At 30.7% G+C, this 24,188-nt stretch overlaps 1 protein-coding gene across 4 annotated transcripts in view; it reads left to right on the top strand.

Moving 5' to 3' along the window:
* The window catches only part of LOC129952343 (uncharacterized), a 45,430-nt gene that overhangs the window by 10,056 nt on the left and 11,186 nt on the right, over positions 1-24,188 (top strand). For 2 of the 4 annotated variants that reach the window (XR_008782297.1, XR_008782298.1), the window contains exons 2-8: positions 15,856-15,972; positions 18,916-19,002; positions 20,677-20,862; positions 20,937-21,254; positions 21,315-21,512; positions 21,584-22,045; positions 22,309-22,871. Coding sequence is in view for 2 of the 4 variants with exons in the window: in XM_056064881.1 (XP_055920856.1) it covers positions 15,856-15,972; positions 18,916-19,002; positions 20,677-20,862; positions 20,937-21,254; positions 21,315-21,512; positions 21,584-22,045 (1,368 nt within the window). In the remaining 2 variants the exon portion in view is untranslated. The remainder of the gene's footprint in view (positions 1-15,855; positions 15,973-18,915; positions 19,003-20,676; positions 20,863-20,936; positions 21,255-21,314; positions 21,513-21,583; positions 22,046-22,308; positions 22,872-24,188) is intronic. The other 2 variants (XM_056064881.1, XM_056064879.1) reach the window with 1 other exon arrangement.

Genomic DNA, 24,188 nt, shown 5'->3' with positions numbered 1-24,188 from the left:
ATTCATCATAAAATGAAAGCATTTTAAATCCCTTACCGTCATTTATTCCCGAGATATCAAGAATCGAATATCGATTTTTAATAATTTGGTGTAGTATTTTTTTGTAGATTATAATTTTTTTGAAAAAAAATGTATTGTTGGAAATTTTACTGAATATTAAAAACAATATTTTTTATAAGGTTAAATTATTTTAAAAGGAATATTTTTAATTTTTAGAAGATATTGAAGTCGAAAATAATAATTTTTATAATTTTTTAGGTTTCTTTATTTTATGAAAGAAAAACAGTCAATTCGATTTTTCTCAACATTTTACCAGATGTCAAAAACGTTATTCTTTTTATAAAATCGTAATTTGTTCGTAAGACATTCGAGGTGACAAATATTGGTTTCAGTTTGTTTTATTTATAAAAAACAAACGTTACCTGATTGTGTTATTAATATAATATCAGTTTAGTATCACGTCACATTATAGAACATACAATTTAATTCAAGTCGCTTGTGTTATTGGTCCTTGAGATATTTTGGGTTAACCGAAATGTTCACTTTTTTAAAATTGATATGGTATAAAAACCAACTATTCAATTTGTTTAAAAGTCCTTTTTGCATCTTTCTGTGTTATTGTATGTACATATTTGTTATTTTTAATTCGATATCTCAACTGGTTCTTTTCATATGAACTAGAAAAAAAGCTTCTTGAACGTACGAAAGCTTTTATTTAGATTTTCGGCACCTTAAAACTTCGAACAATATCAAACTTTACAATTCGACAAATCGGACCGTTTACAATAGCTTCCTATGGGAAGTTAAAAATAAATTACCTTGAGTGTAATTTAAAAATGCTTTCTGTCAAGAACTTTCAAAGCCCATTACAATTTTCAATTACAACTACAAGTAATTGAAATTACAATTACATTTGCATTTGCATTTGTAACTAACATTAATATAGAGCTTTGAAAGTTATTCCACAAAGTTTATATTTCCAAAAAGTAAAAAAATTCTAGATTTTGTATGTGTAACATATATTTTTGCCTGTCATTGAAATTAGTAAAATTTGTAACCCTCCATCAAAAACTATGAAATCAATTTGTCTGCCCTCAAAAGAACAAAAACTAAGTTAAAGAGATTCTTGAAAATTGTTAACAGTTTAAGGAAATAATTGTAACGGCGCAACAGTCCGTTGACACCTAAGTCCTAGTGACTTACAACTCTCAACCATTCCTGTGTGCGAGTACTGTTGTCAGAATTTATCCATGAAAAAAAACTAAAGATGACATAGCCAGGGATTGAACCCAAGACCTTTGGCATGATATAAAATTAACTGAAATATAATAAAATAAATACAAGCCCCAAATTCTTTTTTAACTTGTGTAATTTTAGGATGTTTTTTGTTTAGAATCGAGATCGTATACCCATTTCAAAATACGTTAGCTTAAACATTTATTTTTAAAGTAACTATATTTTTGTTTTGTGAGGGCCAATATAAAATATCTTTATTTCTCTTCACATTCAGACGAAACATAGTAATAAAGTTAACTTAATTTGATGATTACCCGTTGTATTCGATTATACCTTAAAAATTTACATAATTCTCCACCTTTTCTCAAACTTTTTCTAAATGATTCAGACAAAACCAGATAATTAAGTGTACATTTATGAATTTATTCAAGTATGTAGGTATGTACACTTTAAAATACAAGTAGCACTCCAATTTAACAGCCCATTAAATCGTTTAAACTAACGCGAGACGCTCAGTTCCGATTTAATTAACCAGTTTTCAATATTTTTAACTATATCAGCTGACTTAAGTAGTGCAGATTTTTTGATTTTGTTTCTTAATTAATTTGTCTATCCTACTCAAAATCAATAAATAAAATAAATTTTCGCTAAAACTAAAATTAAAAGAAACATTTAACTGCACTTTTAAAAAGATAAACTTGTCTTAAAACCGCGACTTTGCATGTAACTCTTTTAAACAACCGTCAAAAATATCTAAACCTGTTGACTTTCTTTTTATTCATCATCATCATCAGCATCAACTTCAGCGTCTCGTCGGTCGTCTTAGATTGAAGTCCAAGACGAAGTCGTCATGATTATTATTTTTTTGAACTTCGCGAGTATCTTGTGATTGATCCGTTATTTAACGAAAATTTAGCATTCACGCAGATATTTTGTATATTTTTGGGTTTTATGTTTTTCTCTTTGATTTCATATAATCAAGTTCATTATGTAAATATTTTTTTGGATTTGTTTTTGTTTTTTTAGGTTGTTTTTCTATATACACAATATACACACATATAAATGTACTATCAGGTTAAGTGGGGTTTATTCAATTTGTTAACGGATTGTTTTAAAATGTAGATTTGCATTAGACTTATGTTAATTTTGTTCAAGAATTAACCTAACAATATTGTTGCAAATTTGTATCTTTTTTGTGAGTCAGTCTATTCTTGGCCGACCTAAAAATAAAAGAATTCAAACAAGAAATACAACTCTTCAATTTTATTTCCTTGAACTATATGTTTATAGAATTATTTTCATATAATGACAATTAAATTTGACATTTAAAAGAATATAATGTAGAGTTGATGATGTCAAAAATGCATTTAAAATATTAAAGTCAAGCTAAAAAACAAGTTTTGGTGAAAAGATTCATTGGATTTGTGTATAATATGTGAAACATTTTTCGAGATGATTTAAATCGAATTAATAAGTAATAATAAATTGAATGCATTAGGATCGTGAAAAGACAACTTAATAAAAGTCATAATATTTTATTTGGTGCGTTATAATTTATTAAACAAAAGTAAACACATAATCATTTCTTTATAACTAATATTTTTGACATTTAGTTGCATTATTAGACATCTGGTTTTTAATGTGGCAATACTTTTTTTCGGAGTTGGTCTTTTTGACAGCTGTCACTTGATTTATGATAAGTTTGGTTTGCAAATTGTGCAAATTATTAACAAAAATAACACAAGAAAACAATTAATTTGTTAAAGGAAACTTTTGCTGAACGTATTATTTCATGTCATGGGTCCAAAATCAAGCAATTTAACATCCCTGGACTGTTTTGTGAGGTTATATGACGTTGCTTGGCTACGAAGATAAGCCCGAGACTATTGAATATTGAAAGATAACATTTGGCTTGTTATTGTTGACATAAGGCCCCAAAGGGCAAAAAGTGGCTTCATGTCTGGAATTTCTTTGAGTCTGCTGTGGCGACCACTTATTAAAAGTAAATTTTAATACATAATGACGAACCTTTATCATAATAATAAAGATAGATATTTTTATTCAATAATTTTAAGGTTCTTGCCACATACATTTTTTGGTTTAAGGAATAAATAATAAGGCATGACAAAATGTCGTCTGCCCGAGTGACAATGTTATTTAATTTTATATTCAATTTAAAAACTTACAATGTTTATTTATTTTTTCAAGTAATTGATACTTAGTGACTTGTAGCATAATTTACTTTTAGTTCAATAAAATAATAAAAAGGAGAGTAGTTGTAACTTTTAGTTTAGTCAAAACAAAATTACTTTAATTACTTTTACTGAAAAATGGAAATTTGCTTACTTTAAGTTTATTTACAAAATCCAAAGAAAAACATTACTTTTTGTAGACACAAAAGAAAAAGGTAGTTTAAAAATTTTCATCTATGATTCTTCTATAGATCATCGCCTCGGTGGTATATTTTTGGATCAGCAACCAATCTTCTCCATTTAGGTAACTTATTGTTTCGTTGTCGCTTAGATAGCTTTTTCCAAAAAAGAGTCTCCTTAGCTCCTTTAATATTAGATATACACCGATGAAGTGGATAGTGTTTTCGTTCACTCCCATATTGCATAAGGAGCAAATATTAACCAAATCGAAAATTTAGAATGAAACAACAACAACTTGTGTGTGCTACCTTCAAGTTCATAGGCTGGAGTTGAACTTCAATTGTAAATTCGGCAAGCAGCTGCCTTAAAACCTTCTTAGAATTGTAAAAATTAAAAATCTTGACCAGTGTCAACTCTTTCGCCTCATCTCCCTCCTCATACGAATCCAATCGAAATCGTTGGCTTATGAAAAAGAGAGGAGACAATAGAAGGAACCTGAATAAAACAACAACAATTACTTGTGTGTGCTTAGAAAAATGCTAATCGGTTCAGTATAGTTCGATAGAACGGAAAAAAAAAACCTTTAATTGGCTTACAACTTTCATGTGGGTGCGGTGGCATGGCGTAGTGCGTAGTGCACTAGCTCCTCACACACTAGGTCGCTTGTTCAAGCCCAGCTCGGGCAAAAAGTTCTTCAAAAATTAAATTGAACATAAAAGCGATTAAGCACCACTAAAGGAGTCTGATGATCGGGTTGGTCCCCGTGAAATAGCTATAACTCCAGCCTATGAACTTGATGGTAGCACTCCTTAGAATTAACCAAATCGTTTTTGTGTGGCAAAACAATTTAGGTTAAGAAGTTCACCTCTTACTTTAAAAATAGTTCTAATCAATGTCCCTTTCCGTAGATGTCCTCGTCTTTTTATAATTGACTTCCTTTCATTTTCATCCATCGATTCGATAACCTTGTACAGTTTTTTTTTTGCATCTGGAGACTAATACAACCATGTTCTAGAATGATAGGACAATTTTCAGCAAGATCAATCCAATCCTTGTAGAATCCAGTTTTTCGACGCATGACACTTCTCAACATAATATTTGGCAATCGGTTTCGGTCCATATTAATCACCTGTATCAAATAGTCTGCGCTCATCTTCAATGTTGATGCAAAGACAATCGAAAGGCCTGTTTCCAAATGATACATGTACTTAGGCGTACTTAAAGGGAGGAGAAATTCTTCTAAGGAAGAATCGAAGCAAGTTTTAAACAACTTGTATATCCGAACACCCCAGATCTATGCTCCATAAAACAGAACTGCTTTTGCAGTTGCGTTAAAAACTTCATGTTTGGCGTTTGTTGATATGTTGCTATTATTGAAAATTTTCGTTCTAGCAGCATCGGTCTTGGCTTTGGGGTGTAAGATAAACATAATCCTTGTTTTCTTCTCTTGCGGCCCGTCCTGCACCATTTGGAATACCATTATCTTAGATTTTTCCGAATTTACTTCCAGTCCCCATTTTTTACAATAATCATATAGCCTATTGATCGTAAGCTGAAGTCAAGCTGGTGACTCTGCCAAAATGACAATGTCATCAGCATACATAATTACTTTTATTTTTAGATTTAAAACTCCACTCCACAAGGAAACCAATCAACCAAGTCATCAAGAAATGACGCAAAAAACAATGGGCTGAGATTGCATCCTTGACGTAGTCCTCGATTTATTTGGAATTTTTGAAGTGTAAATCTTCAAACTTGCATTAAGGAATGATATTCCCCTATAATTTGCTGTGTCGTTTGGGTCACCTTTTTAAAGTATTGGTCATTTAATAGCCTCATCGAAGCAATCGGGATGTAGAGCAAAACTAAAGATGATATTGAGTGCTTGCCCCAATTTTTTCGGTGGAAGTATAATTGAAGAATTCTGCGGAAATCCCGTCTGTGCTGGCTGCTTTGCCATGTGTGACTCTAGTACCCTTTCTACTTTCAAAACCGTTATCTACGCATCAAGGATATCATCTTCGGCATGTGGTGTCGCATAATTCCATACTAGTTGTTCTGAAGAGATATTTAGCTATCCTGAAAATGTTATCTTTGTTATTAAGAAAACAATTTTTTTTAATAAAAACCAAGTGATGTTTATATTATTGATAAAAAGAAGAAGACAGTGGAGAAATATCAGTTGCGGTTTGAAACGCATATCGTTTTCATGAATTTTCAACTATTTAATAGTCAATTTGACTACCACAATAGTCAATATGATGGCTCTTAGCGTTCTGTGTAATAATATCCGTGGAGTGATGGTTAGTGCGTAGGACTTTCAGAGCGAAGGTCTTGGATTCAATCCCTGCCTGTACCACCTAAAGTTTTTTTTTCACTGGTACTGCAAGATTAATTGACAAATCTACCAAGCGTTATTCTTGTCATAAATAAGTTCGGACGTTTGGATTCGACATAATCCTCCATACTTGAAATGACTCGCACGAAGAATTTAATGAGAGCTATGAGTCACTATACACTGGTTATCTACGGATTTAATTTTCACGTTTTCACTTTCTCGTTAACTTCCCATAGGAAGTTATTGTAATGGGTCCGATTTGTCAAATTGAAAATTTTGACATTTCTCGACGTTTCAAGGTCCCTAGAGTCGAAATAAAAGATTTTTAGAAAGATGTCTGTGCGTGCGTGTGTACGTACGTTTGTACGTCCGTACGTCCGTACGTTCGCGACGTTTTTTTCGTCGTCCATAGCTCAAGAACCAGAAGAGATATCGACTTCAAATAAATTTTTTTACGCAGATAATAAGGCAGAAAGATGCAGAAAGGGCTCTCAAGAAAATTGCGTGGGTGGTTTTTTTACCATAGCAGTTTGAAAAAAAAGGTGAAAATTTTGGTTAACCTTAAATATCTTACGAACCAAAAAAGCTAGAGACTTGAATTAAATTTCTTATAATATATTGTAACGTGATACCAAACAGGTATATTTTTTGAAAAAAATCAATATAACGGTTTTTTTTTATAAATCAATAAAACTGAAAAAAAAAATTTGTCACCTCCAAAATTTTACGACTGAAATATGATTTCATCTCTAAAACAATTTTGTGCAACGAAGAATAATGTTTTTGACATCTGATAAAATTTTGAGAAAAATCTAATTGACCGTTTTTTTTACAAAAAATAAAAACCTAAAAAAAAAATGTATAAAAGTTTGCAAAAATTAATTTTCGACTCAAATATCTTTTCAAAACTTTGAGTTATTGGCTTAAATTCACTTTTATCTTTCAAAACATTTTGTTGTCAACATTCAGTTAAAGTTTGAAAAAAATCGATTTGACATTTTTTGTACAAAAAATTAAAAACAGAAAAAAAATTAAAAAAAGTTCGTAAAAAATGATTTTCGACTCAAATATCTTTTAAAAACTTTGAGATAATAGGTTCTAACTAATTTTTGCTTATAAGAAATATTGTTTTCAACATTAGGACAAATTTTGAGAAAAATCGAATTGAAAGTTTTTTTACAAAAAATAAAAACCTGAAAAAAATGTATAAAAGTTGGTAAAAATTGATTTTCGACTCAAATATCTCTTCAAAAATTTAAAATATTGGCTTCAAACTAATTTTATCTTATAAGAAATATTGTTTTCAACATTAGGACAAATTTTGAGAAAAATTTAATTGACAGTTTTTTCACAAAAAATAAAACTCTAAAAAAAAAAAGAATACTAAAACTTGGTAAAAATTTACTTTCGGCTCAAATAGCTTTTCAAAAATTAAAAATATTGGCTTCAAACTTATTTTATTTCAGATAAAATATTGTTTTCAATATTCAGTAATTTTTATATAAATATCCAACAGTCCGTTTTTTCATAAAAAATAAAATCTACAAAAAATAGTGCTCAAATTTGGTAAAAATACATATAGACAAACTTTTAAGTAAGACAAATCGACAGACGGGATGGGAAGTTATCAGTGTGGGTTGCATCCCAGCCTCTTTTTAACATCAGGAATTCCATGGATTATTGGCATAGACCTAATCGTTCACAGCTCTCTAAAGAAAAAAGTCCAAATGTGTAAAATCACAAGATCTCGGTGGAAATTTTTTAGGTAACTTCCGCGTCAATCCATTTAGTTGCACAAGCCTCCTAAACCTAAGTTGATATGTAAAATACGGTGTAATGTCATAGGTATATGGTCGAATTCAAAAGATCGGCAAACTTGAGTTTATGTTAAGGAAACAATGTTCTAAATTGTCGGTATCAATCCTCCACATTATTATCTTGTCGCAGCAGCTCAAATTCCACGATGCGGACGACTTAAGAAAGCTTTAATTTCACACGCTTTAACTGCAACATTTGCACCATTTTTGTTTTGAATTTCAACATTTTCAATATATTTCATTCTGTTTTTAAGAATGACTTAATATTGACTTGTCAAGTGTCATAAAATGACAGCTTGAAAAGTGACAACCTTTAAAATATTGGGATATTTAAAATCAAGCCTGGTATTGGAAAACAATTTGGAAAAATATTAAATAAACTATTCTTTCTGTATTTAAAAAAATGTCTGCTGAATATTCAAATGAAATTATTTACTTATATATTTTTATTCAAATTCCGTTTAAATGAAAGTATAAAACTTTAAAAGCTTTCAAATTTTAAGAAAAACAAATACATACGTTTTTGTTTGCCTTTTTGACACCTTTCGCACAAAAATGTATCGATCTTGAGCATAAACATTTTATGCAACAATAAATCGAACGTCTTAGAGTTTCTTTTTGCTCCAATTAAATTAATGTAACGTACATACATATGGATGTAACTTCTTCTTTTTCTTTCGACCTTAATTAGCCTATAGCCTCTTTCTTTTATTTTTTTTCTTATAACGTATATTTGTATAAAAATCTAGAGCATTACAAATTATGAATAAAACATAAAGCCGGCAAAATGCTTGAGTTTGGTTGAATGTAATGTAAATTGTTATGAATAAGTTTAAATTTGATATAAAAACACAAAATAAAGGAACAAGAGTTCTTAAACTTGTATGCTTATGATTATGGACGGAAACAAAGCAAAGAAAAGAAGCGTTTAAAAATTTCAAACGCAATGGTCGGTGAAATTATTAACTAGTATATGCAAATAGCAAATTGTAAGACTGACGGGCAAGTTAGGTACTTAAACTTGAGTAACAATTACAATGTACACTATGAACAAACTCAATGCTTATTAGAGCTTTAAATTTATTTTTTTAAGATACTTATGAAGTCGTTGCGTTGTATTTAAGATATTTTCTATTTAAAAATTAGATTGTTCATATTTTATATGCATATTTTTATAATGGAACAAATAGCTAATGGCGTGTAAAATAAAAATAATTTACATTTATTTTGAATTGAAGAGGATACATAAACATTAATAAAGATTTAATAAAATAAATACAAATAGGTGCATGAAGTGAAATTAACCATAAAATTGATTTACGAATATGATGTTAATAAAACCCGATAGGATGTACGAATAGTAATTTTTAGTTTTATTAAGCAACTAAAGCTATGAAATGAGGTTTCTCAAAACAAACTCTGCTAACAGGTTGATGCACTAAAAGTACTTACAGGTTAGGTGTGGCTGTCCAAGATGGAAACGGACACACTTAGGCCAGTTTAATGGCCCATTGTGATACCACATGAATCTTGAAGATTCCTTCAAAGCTCAATGGAACCAGTTCGAGTCCCTTACGAAATTTGAGAGGTTGAATATGCTGATATGATTTAGATCGTTTAGATCGTTAAAGAAGAACTCTCCTAGGTGATTCTTGCGTTTTCGAGCCAGAGCAGGGCATGTGCAGAGAAAATAAAGAACTGTTTCTTCCTCGTCCATACAGCTTTTGCAAAAGTCATTTGAGAATACGCCTAATCTCATGGCGTTCTTTCCCATTAGAAAGTGTCCGGTTATGACACCTATTATCGAGCTTATATGCGATCTACTTAGATAGAGCAGGCACCTTGAACGTTTTAAATCCATTGATGGGCAGATGTTTTTTGTGACTTGACACGTGGTGATGTTGTTCCACCTGGTGCCTGTCGTCCTCACAGCGTCTTGCATTAACAGCAGTTTACAGGTAGCGATTGGTATGCCAGTACTTGCCAAACGTGGTAGGATGGGCTGTACTGTACCGTTCCTGACGAGTTCATATGTCTTACAGTTACCTGGAATTTCTCTATGGCCCGGCACCCAGCAAAGGTGAATATTAAACTGTTGTGCCATCTCCATTAGAGATGATCGACTGTTATAGAGTTTGTAGAGAATAGTACTTAACATCATTTAAAAATTATTCAAGTGAATTTCATGATTTTGGAATCGATTTCTTTCAAGGCCTCGATTGAATTTAATTAATTTTATTGATGTGGGTTTTTTTTGCAATCCAATCTTAATTAAGCTAAGTGCAAGCGATTGTTAGATATTTACAAATAACACAATTTGCAAAATAAAGCGAAAAAGAGGTCAATTTTGAAATGAGAGATAGTAATGTGGACATTTTTATAGAAATACATTCTTTTTGGTCTTTTAGTAACTGTTTGATAAGTTGTAACTTATGAATCGCCAAAATTCGCGAAAACCTATTTTTCATTATTATCAGACTTCTTGGAATGGAAAAGGAAGGAATCAATAAATTTCCAGCTTACTGTTTCTTTTTCCGAGGTGAAACCCTTATTTTATAGGACTTATATTGTAATATCAGTCAGTGATCAGCTATAAGAATATATTCGCTGACAATTACTTTTCAATAAACCAATTTTTCCTCACATGTTTAGTAGACTTTTTTGTCCAAGTCTCACAATTTCAAATTTATCTTGTGGGATTTTACGTCAAAAGATTTTTTTATATGACAATAAAGACAAATATCAGAACCTGTCAGATGTCAAACTTTGTCTGACAATGATGCTTCACGTAACATTGTCGTACAAAAAGTTTACACGATTGGAAGACTTTTGGAATCAAATTGCCATTACAATGTGTGATAATTTTGACAGTTTTGATGAAGCCAACAGCATTTGTATTATTGTACAGCTTGACATTAGAAATTAGAAGTGTTCTTATCCTTAATTTTTCAATTAAAGGCTTATTGCATAATAGAGATAAATCAATGCAATCGAAATTAAAATGTTCTTTGGTAAATTTGTCGAAATTAAAAAAAAATTGCGTTTGTCCATTGTCTTGCTAACTATTATTTACATCTTCATTTTCAAAATGTTTCATATACTTCTTTATTAGTTTTCGACAACTTTTTTAAACAAACTCTTATTTGCAAATACAAATTTCTCTTTGCATATTTCTGAAAAGATATTAAAAATTCTAAATATAATTTGCAAAGTTTATTGCTTAGTAAAACAAGAAGAACAAATACTGTGCAAAATAACAAAAATTCTACTTTTCCAACTTTGAGCTTGGGGAAAATATTTTGGAAAAGAGGAAATCTTTTCAATTCGATAATATTGTCTTGCAAATTTTAGTTTGATAAAACGTAATTTGCAAAGTAAAAGTACAAAGTTGCAAAATGAAAACTGTTTGATAAAACAGGGCTCTGGTGTGATATAAAAAGAATTATTTTCAACTTATTTCAACAGCTTTTTGTAACGAGTGTGCAAATTTTGTTGGCATACTAAATTGGTTTCAATTTTAAGTAAAACGAGCTCATATGTAATTCTTCTAAATCCTAAAATTTTAAAGAAAATATTTAAGAGTTTGAATATTTTACTAACAGGAAAGAACAAGATTATTGATATCTATTCAAATTTTTAGAAAAAAAATAAAATAAGAAAAGGTTATTTTTACAAAAATGAAAACATTAAATATCGAATAGTTTGAAAAAAAATAGAGTTATTTACTTACAACTTCTTTTAAAAAATTAAGACAAATAAAAAAAGTGGTTGGGATGCGAGCCACTTCCCATCCCATCTGTCGATTTGTCTTGCTTAAAAGTTTCTTCTTTTTTTTTCGTGTTGGGTTAAAAAAGTTGTCAGTTGAATTATTTTTACAAATTTTAAACTTACCAGCAATATTTTTTATATAAAGAAATAGTTAAGTTTAAAGATATAGTTTTGTTAAATAGATTTTTAGTCGAAAACAAATTTTTACCAATTTAAGTAGCATTTCTTAAATTTTTACAAATTGGATGAATGAAATTAATTTGAGAGATATCAAGAACCGAACATCAATTTTAACCAAATTTGCGTACTATTTTTGTTAAAATTTATTTTTCTATAAAAAAACGGACTGTTGGATTTTTATAAAAAAAAAACTACTGAATATCGAAAACAATATTTTCTGTGAAATAACAAAAGTTTGAAGACAATATTTTTGATATTTGAAAAGCTATTTGAGTCCTGGGTAAATTTTTACCAAGTTTTAGTACTGTTTTTTTTTTTTGTTAGGTTTTTTTTTGTAAAAAACTGTCAATACGATTTTTCTCAAATATCACTTACTGTTGAAAATAATATTGTTTAAAAGATAAAAGTAGGTTAAAGCCAATATCTCAATGTTTTAAACTTTTTTGTTTATATTTTAATTGTTTTTAAACAAACTGTCAATTCGATTTTTTGCAAAATTTGTCTGAATTTTGAAAACAATATTTCTTCTTATAAGTTAAAATTAACTTTTGTTAAATTTTATTTTAAGTTTTTATTTTTTGTAAAAAAAACTGTCAGTTAGATTTTTCTCAAAATTTTAATGAATTTTGACAACAAGATAAAAGTATTTTAAAGGCAATATTTCAAGGTTTTGGAAAGATATTTGTGTCGAAAATCAATTTTTACCAAGTTTTATAATTTTTTTGTTTCGGTTTTTATTTTTTGTAAAAAAAAACTATCCATTCGATTTTTCTAAAAATTTTACCGAGTGTTGAAAACAATATTTCTTATAAGTTAAAATTGATTCAAATCCATAATTCCAAATTTTTTAAAAAATATTTGCGGCGAAATTCAATTTTTACCAAACGTTTTTTTTTCGTTGCTCGAACATTGTTTTGGAGATAAAATCATTTTATATTCGAAAAATACTTGTTTGGTATCACGTTACATTATATTATATAAAATTTAATTCAAGTCTTTAGTGGTTTTGGTTCGTAAGATATTATGGGTTAACCAACATTTCCAACTTTTTTTAAACTGTTATAGTAAAAAAAACCGCTCATGCAGTTCTTGAGAGCGTTTTCTGCATCTTTCTGCCTTTTTATCTGATAACAAAATTTATTTGAAGTCGATATCTCTTCTACGGACGGACGAATGAACGTATGTACGTACACACGCACAGACATTTTTCTAAAAATCTTTTATTTCGACTCTAGGGACCTTGAAACGTCGAATAATGTCAACATTTTCAATTTGATGAATCGGACCTATTACAATAACTTCATATGGGAAGTTAAATACAACAATAAAAATATGATTTAAAATCATGAAAAATAATTTAAAATAAACCAGCATGGTGTTCAAAATATGCGTTTCGCCCCGATGCAATGGTTGGGCTCATCAGATGATGACCATTGCACCTTGTCTTGACGCATATTTTCTCGAATAAATCGAGAATCCATATAATATGAGCTACATAGAGCTACTGTGAATTATATGGTTGCACTATAAAAATGTAATTTAAAGTTTGTTTTATAAAAATTAAAACCTACAACGAAAATTTAACTGAAAATTAAAAAAAAAGATAGCAAAGATATTGTCTTTAAACTTATATCATTTTACGATGAGAATATAGTATTAGTTTTAGAAAAAAATTTATAAAAATTAATTGCTCGAAAACCTTGAGAGAAAATGAAGATATTGACTAACAACATATTTTATATCAAACAAAATATTGTTCGAGACATTCTTTTAAGTTTTAAAGAAATTGAAATTGGGAGTTTTTTATATAATAAATAAAAATCTTCAAAAGATTATTAAAAGTTGGTTTTCGATTGAATCATCACAGGAATACAAAAAAGAATTGAAATTACACTTTTTTATCTTTTGCAATTGACGCTTATTTTTACAAAAAGAAAACTTAAAAAATGATTTTGGAATCAGTTATCTTGATAACAAATAAACATATTGACTTCGAACCTTGTAAAACTTTTAAGCGACTGTTTCTAATAGGAAAATACAAGACAGACACAGTCTTCAATTGTTTTATTCCACAGGAATTTAATTGTAAATATTTTTCACATAAATCAAAGTCGTATTTAATTTAAATTCTCAAATGTATCTTGACAGAAAACAGCTTAAACTTACAGCTAATTCCTTGACAAACGTTTGTCTTTAAACATTTTTTTTAAACACATTTACAACTCGAGCATTTCTTCACTTTTTATAACTTTCTTAGAACTCTGTGTAAATATATTATTGAGTTTTAAGGGCTCAAATCTTGGTTTATTGAAACAAAGTTCTTACTAATAATTTACTACTTTCGTAGCACCCGGTAGACCTTTTCGACATAAGTACATATATTTCTGACATTATATCAGTATTGATTTAGCGGTAAACAATTTTATCATTGATTTCTGTTTATTAATATATTGGAGATTTAAATTCATTTCCATTTTTATTTTTGATGTGAAGTATTTTGTACTGTTTGTTTTAATGATGTTTTTCTTATTTGATTCTAATACATTTTCGAAGTGCACGCTGTGACTAGACTTGGGTCTATGCTATGGACTTGCTGCCTTCCTTGCAATGTTCGTATAAACATAATGCACGTTAGATGTTTGAAGATATTTCTTGACAAATTGTATACAGTTTGAAAGTTCTTTTACATACAATACACATACACACACATATTATGTGTAGTTTTTTAGTCTAAAAGTAGTTGTCAGCTTTACTTGTCCGCGTCTATATTTTCTAAAAATGTATTATTTTTGCTAAATAAACAAAATTGGTGACTTCAAATTTAACAAAACAATATTACCTGATCATTAAATCGTTTAAAGAATTAGTTACAATGCCTAACCGAGTTCTAATGTCCTAGACCCTCAAATTTAAGAGTCTAATAAATTGAAATTTTATCTGAGACTAGTTCTATTCCTCGAGAACTTGATGGAGAAATGAGAAGAACTTAACCGAGTTACAATTTTTTGAAATAAATCGAGTTTAAGAGACTAGAACTTTGTCCATTATCTGTTAATATTTCAAATTTCCAAGTTCCTTAAATACAAAAATTGTCTTCTTACACAAAAAATTTCGTGAAAATTTTTATCGAATAGCAGTCAGAAGTTATCGGTGTTTGTCGTCTTTTCAAGTTTTGGAGTGACGTCGATTTTGCTCTCAAGAAGTCATTTGGTTCATAAATCAATTTTTCCGTAATGCGAACACTTAAGCCTTTTTTGATTTCGTTTCAATATTCTTACTGCACTTTTCAATCCCCGATTTTCACTCTCGAGAGAGTTCGTTAGGATCTGATTTATTTAAGTACATTTATTTAAGCAATGGATTTTTCCTTTTCTTTCAAACCTCTTTCCCCCATAGTTAATGACACAGAGTGACTTCAAATATTTGAACATATTAAAAATTCAACTCATGTCTGAAACTGTGAAAAATCGTTTTGTTTTATCAAAATTCCTATCTGCATTTCTTAACCTCTTCTGAGCAAATTTATTTAATTCATGCTTTGAAAACCATTTCACTTTTTTATGATCCAAAGTCATATATAATTTCATCGCTTAAGTCATACATCTAAGCATTCACTCTAATTTCGAATTCAAGTCTAGTTTTCGCATCGCATCATTTTATTTGAAGTAAAATATGGTTTTATTTATTTTTAAGTCTTTTTTAGCCATTTCCCTTTTTTTGTACCTTGTTCCAAAAGATCCGGTAGTAGCATCACGTTGATGTTTAAAAAAAAATAAAACTCATATATTTAAGATTCAAAACGCTACTTGTATCGTAGAAAGTTGTTATATTATTTTATCTCTCGATGTAATCGATGCCTGATTACCTTCAGCCACTGCCACATCCAGGTGCTGGAGTAAAATATCAGCCACCATTTGAGCTCTAAATGGAGACATTTTTTCTTTTTAACACCTTCATCATAATGGATGGTATGATGATGATAATAGTGATGTCGTACATTTATTTTAACTAAACTCGCCGTTTGTGAGGAAGTCTTGAAAGACTGTACATAGCTACTTGTATACCTTTTACATATTATTACAATCAACATTCTTCAGATGTTCTCCAAACTTAACTCTTCTTGTTTTTGTATTTTTATTTGTAGGCTGATGTAATACACGACATGAGACCAAGATCCATGGATGGAGTCGTTGACTCAGGAGTTTCATTAAATGGCGATACCGGTTCTAGTCCCGACAGTGAACACATGCAAAATCAACAGGTAAGTTTTGAAAACTCTGTAACTAGCTAATATACCGGTACTGGGCATTTGGTGTGGAAGTATAATCATATAATTCCTTAAGCGATCAGCGCCGCGCGCTCCATTTACATTGATGAACGACGATTAAGGAAATTTTCCACAAAACACATTACATATCAATAACTTGAAGAGCTTGAAAATTAAATGGAAAATATCTTATGCCAAATTATGGACAAAGTAGATAGGTTAAGACGGACACAAATGTATTCATTTTTTAACTGTCACTTTCTTGTCAATCAAAATAAAAATCTCATTTTTACAGATTGATTTACACCTAGACACTTATTTCATCTTTTACTGATCATTAAAAACAAACAGAACTACAAAACAAATCAATTTTTGCTTGGTAAAGAAAAAATGCAGATGCAAAAAGAAAACTGCACTCATAGTAATGGTCCCAAAATGATGCCAACACATTAATTTGTCGCATTGTATGTGCTTAGTGTTGACAACCCTTAAAGTAGTTGATAGCTATCAATCTAAAAGTTTGTTAAAGATATAACAACGCATTTTCATTTAAAAAAAATTAAGTTCACAAACGTTGAATCATTTGACCAATGACAACGGATTTTCATTTGTTATTATTAAACAAATATAATTGTATATACCAGTTTCACATTCATAATTCAATGGGTTCAGTGAGATTCAAGAGTGGTCGAAAGTTTAAAAATGACGTCTCGTAGAGTAACGATTCAAAACATGTGTCAAAAACTGACCCAAAATTTAACGAAAAATGTGTCTTCAAAACATAAACGACATCGATCAGTGAGAGTTCAGTAAGAATCAAGAGTGGTCGAAAGTTTGAAAATGACGTATAGTAGAGTATTGATAAAAAATATATGTCAAAAATTTGACCCAACATTTAACGAAAAATGTATCTTCAAAACATAAGCGACATTGATCAACTGCTCGTTGCTTCAATTGCTTCTAGTCAGTGTCAGTATACTCAAGCTTGATTTCACGATTGTTACATAAACAAACTGAGTTTTAAGGAATTTTTAATCGACACAAAAAGAGGCGAGTGACATTTGAAGAATTTTGTTTTGGTATCTCTCTTTATCCACTGCAATACAATGTTTTGTTTCTTCAAAACATCAAGCACAATAGTTCGCTTCTTAAATAGTACAGCATACTTTTAAAACAAATGTGTTAAATTGCATATCACTTTCAAACCCACTTTTATAGCTGTCATATTTTGACATTTAATAAAAAGTTACTACGCCTTTAGTAAAAATGTCCCAAACGATTTTATAAAGTGTAAAAGCCATTTTTAGCAATTTACTAAGCTTAAAATATGATTAACCTAATTTTAAAATCTTACAATCTCTTAATAATTTGCTAAAGTTAAAATCACGGAATGGCTTCCTTAACTTTTAACAATTTGCTTAACCCATATGACATCCGTACAATTATTCTTATAAGATCAGTGGATTGAATGGTTCAGTCAACTCAACAGTTGGGAATTCCAATTAATAGGTCTGTTTAAGCATATTTGCTCTGTTTATGCCCAAGAACTATGTTTTGACATATTTGGATGCTCGTTTTTTAATAAAAGGCAAATAATAATGTACTAGTTTTCTTTTTAATATTAAAGTGACATGTCTTATAGGAAAAGCCTATGAAAAAAGTCCTTTGTTTGCTGGACTGTCATAATTAAGTCTTATGTCAAATGAAATAGCTTCGTTTTTATGGCTTTTTTGATTTATCAATCTGATAAATGATGCTTTGAATAGAGTTTCAGATCTTATGTAGAACGACATTTAGTTCTAATTCACAATTGATAATTCGAAAACGTCACTTTAAATAAATCTGCAATTTTCTTAATGATTGGTTATTTTTTCTTCGTGTTTCCTTTGCTCTGATGTCAAATCTTATCAAAAAATGTCAGGCTTATTTGAAGCACGTTATAAAAAAAGAACAAAAAGGTATAACCAACAACAAAACTCGCTTACAAGTGCAAGCCCACCCCAAAGAGTTCATTTTCGTCGAACAAGTTAAATTCACAGAGTGACGCAAAGTTGAAATGTTATCTCTTTTCAAGTTAGCAAAATAATTTATTGCATTTAATAATCATTGCATGGTGTAAGCAACACAATCTTTGCTTACTTACAACATATCCACACCGCACCATATTTGCGAATGTTCATTCATTCACAATGATTGAAAATAATATCACTAAATGCAACTTTACCTTTTATCTGTCATAAATACTAGTGAATAGATTATATTGGCATCTCTGTTTAACATCAAATCTTTGTATCTATAAGATTTCCGGTTGATATGCCTGGAAATATTTCTGTGTGTGGATGGCATAATAAATTTTAACCCAGACACTCACTTCAATCGTTATATGCCTCGTTTGGTTTCAAGCCGGCTTGATGGTGGCTGAGTCTAAAAAACAGGTCCACACTCCATACGTCAATTCAAAGTAACCATAAACCGTTTTACTTACAATGATTTTGTTGACAATTCGTTTAGATTTATGGTCATAATCATGTTTTATCCTTATTTAGTTTATATTGTGTCTGGATATGCATCAGAATTATAAATCAAAACAATGTTTTGTTTACTTCTTCTTTCTTTATATGCATCTTTATATTTCGCAATCGTTTGACAGTTCTTTGATTTTGATGTCTTTATTTAATGCAATAGTACTGTTAGTTAAGATTTATTCGACAGAACACAAATCAAAGGTATGTATACATAATACAGTTGTCAAAATGACAAAAACAATATTTTTAGATGTCATGTGCAAGGGAACTGGACCCGCACAGCACAGTATTTTCAAATTGGTGCAATCATATAAAGGGCTGTTTACATCTTTACTAAAAGAAAAATGTTTTCTTAAAAATTATTTGACAACTCAGGAGCATGATTATATTTTCTTCTTTTTTCTAATTTCAGGACTCCCGTCTCAAACGTGGCCATGTATTATCAGAACTTCTCGAAACCGAACGAATTTACGTTACCGAAATGAGTTCAATCCTAAAGGTAAGAAGACCGAATGTAAATTATTTTTTCTACGCCACGATTATTTTCAATAACAATAAACGTAGATTTTTCAATTATAAAGTTTATTAAACCAATTAATAGTCCATTTCTATGAATGAATGTTATTTCCTGCATAAATATGTAGATCAGTTCAATGATCCTCCACTCCGCTGCAACTGTTAGAAAATATTCTTTGCACAAACAAAGAAAACGCATCAAAACTTCTATTAATTATTTATTCTTCCGGTAAACATGAGTACCTGCTCTTTTCGCGTCCGATAAAACTAATGGTCAGTGAATCATCGCGCAGAAATGCATGGATGATTTTAATCTTTTTGGATCTTTAAACAGAAAAATATTTTTTGCACAAATCTAATGCTTGGGTGATTTCTCGAGAAGTAACTGGTGCATCAAGTTGGCAAAACATAGAATATGACTTGGCTTGCATGGTCACATTATAATTGAAGATGTTTCATTCGTGAATCTTTCTTCGACGCGTCAAGATTCTTTGAAGTGTTTCCTTTTTTCCTTCAATTTTTTAAAATGCGTTATGGTGGCTATGATCTTCGAAAAGCTTCTAAAACTCGACGATCGTTTCGACTGAGAAAAGTTCAAAACACTGCCAATAATGTTGTTGGACGTTTCAATACAAAAATCGGTAGCTTTAATAGTAAACCACCAGCAGCACCAGTTTGTGAATCTCCATTGTCCTTCCAAGGATCACTCTTCGAGGATAGCTTCGATGAAATGGAGAAAACATATAAACCTAAAGCAAACTTCAATGCTAATGACTTTCGACCTAAAATTGATTCTGCTGCTGCTGACAAAAGTTACGTTTTCGGAATGAATTTGCTGAATTTCTCCACTGGCAATGTTCTTACAGGAAAATCAACCAAGATTTTTAGCGAAACTAGCTCGGAGCTAAGTGACAGCCTACAACAAATGAAGAATGAACGGAAGACCATCTTTAAAGAACTCATCGAACTGTCAAGTTGTGATGAATCGGTGGAGTATCAGCTGATCAAAGATTACCTCGAATGTAATTCTTATTCGGAGATTGAAAATGATTCGGAATTCAAGGACTATTTGCAGCGAAAAAATTACACTGATATTTTGGAATACCTAGAAGAACGATGCAGTTCTGCAACAACAACGATACACAAGAGTTCGCTGAATAACACAAAGAAGCTTTCAAACCCCAAGAAGTTACCCAACACCGATGAGTGCACACATTTGTGTGCTGCTTGCAAGGAAAGATTCCGATTATGGCGTCCGAATGATTTGAATAGAGAAAATCCCGAAGAACATCTCAAACCAAAGACATTTCTAGCCGCTTACAAAGATATTTACAAATTTTGTTTAGATTTCTTCGATGAAAGCTTTAAAAGTAATCGCAAGAAGGACATAGCACTCAATGATCTTCCAGCATATTCCGAAGAGAAGTACTTTAAGATTCTTGAAAAGTTTGTGACTTCACATGGATTTGGTTCGATTGATTCCTATGTCGATTCGAAATTTGGTCCGTTTATAAGCGCTGAGCTGAATACATTCAGCAGCAGTGGAGGACGTCGGAGAACTGCAAAAAGCAATAATAATTTCTCTTTAGTATATTAATTCAGCTATTCAGCATGTGTACAGCTGGTATTTAAATGTTCTTTTTGGTTATATTTTCAGGGCTATTGTGATCAAATGCAATCGGAAGAGCTGATGCACCTAGTACCAGCTAGTTTACAGGGCAAAGAAGATATTCTTTTTGGTAATTTGCACGAATTGTACACGTTTCATAGTGAAATCTTCCTCAAGGACCTTGAAAATTGTATTTCCACCACGGAATTGGTGGCTTTATGTTTTGTTCAAAGGGTAAGTTATTATTTTTTTTGTTTTAAAATGCATACACAAAAGTCAAATAATCAAAATGTTGTTTGTTTATTCAGCGTGACACTTTCTACCGCCTCTACTCGTTTTACTGTCAAAATATACCTCGATCGGAGCGTTTGCGAGAAACTCTAGTCGATACCCACCTTTTCCTGCAAGAATGCCAAAAACGATTAGGCCACAAACTACCCTTGGCTGCTTATCTTTTGAAGCCCGTTCAAAGGATAACCAAATATCAGTTACTGCTAAAAGATCTTCTGCGATTCAGCGATAGTGGAAGCTGTACGAAAGAACTTCAAAAGGCTCTAGATTGCATGTTGATCGTGCTAAAATGTGTCAACGATTCGATGCATCAAATTGCTATCACTGGTTTTCCTGTAAGTTTTTTTTGACATTAAATCAAGTTGAGCGTGTGGAATGACGGATTTTATTTGCAGAGTGATTTATCACAACAAGGTGAACTATTGCTACAGGATTCCTTCCAAGTGTGGACGGAGAGTAAAAAGGACATCCGGCTGAGGATCAAACCTCAGCAAAGACACATTTTCTTGTATCAAAAGTCGATGCTATTTTGTAAGCAAACCTCAAAGACAGGTCACAATAAGAGCACCTATCAGTTTAAGCACTATGTTAAGGTAAATGATGTTAGATGGCGCTTATAGGCGTTTGTAAGCACATTTATTAAATTTCCCTATTTTTCTATTAGATGTCACAAATTGGTCTCACGGAATCTGTTAAGGGCGATCCGAAACGCTTTGAAGTGTGGCTTCAAGGACGCCAAGAAGTTCACACTCTTCAAGCGCCTACAATTGATGTGAAAAACAAGTGGGTGGCTGAAGTTAAAAGGGTGCTTCTCAATCAGCTCGAAGAGCTCAAGGGTGAAAAAATCAAACAATACGGCCTAAATCATCGTGGCCTACGCCAAACTGCCTCTTGGGACACACCCAACTCCATCATTTCAACACCTCAACGTACAATGAGCTGCGAAGTCTCATCGGAATCAAATCGCAACTCAAATTGCAGCAGCGAAGACAGTTGTCCACCTCACACACCAGGTGTCAGTTCGATCTCATCGACGGAAAAAGAAAATCCAGACGGTTGTGGTTGGAGTTCGGATTACTCCAACAGTGAGGATGAAATGTCAATGATCGAGGATAATTCAACACCGGTAAGTAAAAGTTTTCGAATATAATTTTTTCTCAAAAACAAAATTCTAATTTGTTTCATTTTTTGTTTTTCAAATTTTGGTGTTATGTTTTTTGTTGTGTTTTTTTCATTTTGTTTTTAATTTTTTTATTTATTATTAAATATTATTTCTGTTTTATTTTTCTCGGACTCCTACTCTTCACTTTTCATGCACAAAATCAAAAACAATGCGCTTTAAATAAATTAAATTTAATCTTAAAAACAAATTTACAAAAAAAAATTCAGACATTTTTAAATTTTCTGGCACAATGGGCTTACAATCATGATGGTGGTTCATATCCGCGTGCAAGTAAATCAAATTCTAAATTTTATGTTTCGGTTGAACATTAAATTATAAACAAAAATGTAGAAAGTTAAAATCAAATTAAATTATTTAACTAATAGTACAAAACGAAAAACAAAAAAAAAGTTGTAATTTTGTAAAAAAACAGTATTTCGAGCTGCCATCATAGAGTTAATGCATTTTTGCTGCATTTTAAATAATTAAGCTTTAAAAAATAAATTTGTATAAATATTGTAAATAAATAATAATAATTTAAAACAAAAAAGCAAATTAAAATAATATGTGGATGAGAACTACCTATCTTCTATATCGTATGATCGCGGGGTGCAGTTATACGGTTTTTATTTTGGCCCACTATTTTTCGGTCATTGGTCACTGTCACAATTTTTTGGCAATAAAATGTTTATTTATGAATAAATCAAATACAAAAAAATGTGTGTCTTAAATGCAACTCCATCGAGCATCAATTTTGGAGGCCATCATTTGACATCATTATTTTTATTACGTAAGTTTTAGTTTTGTTTAAACAAAAAAAAAGTAACAACAAATAACTTTAAAAAAGAAAAACATATCACATTTTTACTAACCTATCGCTCAGCGAGCAATGTATTAAAGTAAAATTAGAAAGTAATTAATATATTAGAATTTGCTTTTGCAAGTGTTTTGTGGCTGCAAAATTACTAATAACTAACTTAAACAATGTACATATATTTTTAAAATGCTTTGGAAAATTTTGTTTCAGTAAAAATTAAATACTTACATCGAAAATAGTACAAGGTAAGGGATTCCTAGTGACTAAGGATAATTTTCTTTGAAATCCAATGAGAAGAATTTTTTAAGTGACAACAAGTAATGAAACATCATTTCGATTTTTTAGAATAAAATGATTTTATTTGTTAACAACATAAGAATAATAACAGTTACAAAATCTTTATTGCGTGGATTTGCCGTCTGCAGATTGGTACACTGATTATGATATTGAAATTAACAAACAATTTTTAAATTTAAATAAGAACTATTTTTAAAGAAAAATAAAATAAATCACTAATGATTTACAGCAAATATTAGAAGCTAGCTTTTAATATTCTATCACTATAACTTAGAGCTGTTTTACAAAAAAGTTATAGCTTTTCTGACAATTCATTCAATACATTCCGAACTTGTTCCGTTGAAAGCGTATCTTGTTTCAGGAAGAGTCTGACATCTACCATTAAATTAAATATGTCTTCTCTTTCTGCTGTGTTACATAATATTGCACAATATTGGAAGGTCATCTCGGTGTGGCCTAAAATTAAGCGGAGGAAGTTTTACCCTCGACCTTAGCATCATTGAGATGGATTCTACGCCTAGTTCGTCTCTGAAGTAGTTTGCATGTTGAAGGTTATAGTTGAGTGTACTGTACACCGACCTGTAAAGAGATCCTCTTGCTTCACTTTCATTCTCATTCCTGCAGTTTATATCTGTGTTGGAAATGATCTCGTAGAGTCTTTGTTTCTAGTTTTTGGGAGGCTCTTGGTCTAGTCTTAGATCGGATTTACACAAACGTGTATGATCCACCCAATCATCATACCATCCAACTTTTCTGCTCACTGTTATCATCATGATCTTCTTCAGAAGTCGACCTTCATCTATGTTAAGACCTTTATATACGTAATGTAATCAGACTGTAATTTCAGTGTTTTTATGTATAACGGTGATAATACAGTTTCGATGGTAGTCTGAACATGCGTTTTAAGCAGAAGCGTAAAAGTTTTTCAACTTGATCATATTGTTGACCTCCCCATACTTGCGTTGCTTAAAGCATGATTGATTCTGCAACAGA

The sequence above is a fragment of the Eupeodes corollae genome, chromosome 3 (assembly GCF_945859685.1).
Source record: "Eupeodes corollae chromosome 3, idEupCoro1.1, whole genome shotgun sequence".
NCBI classification, from domain to species: Eukaryota; Metazoa; Arthropoda; class Insecta; order Diptera; family Syrphidae; genus Eupeodes; species Eupeodes corollae.
This window is presented reverse-complemented; position numbering and strand designations above follow the sequence as displayed.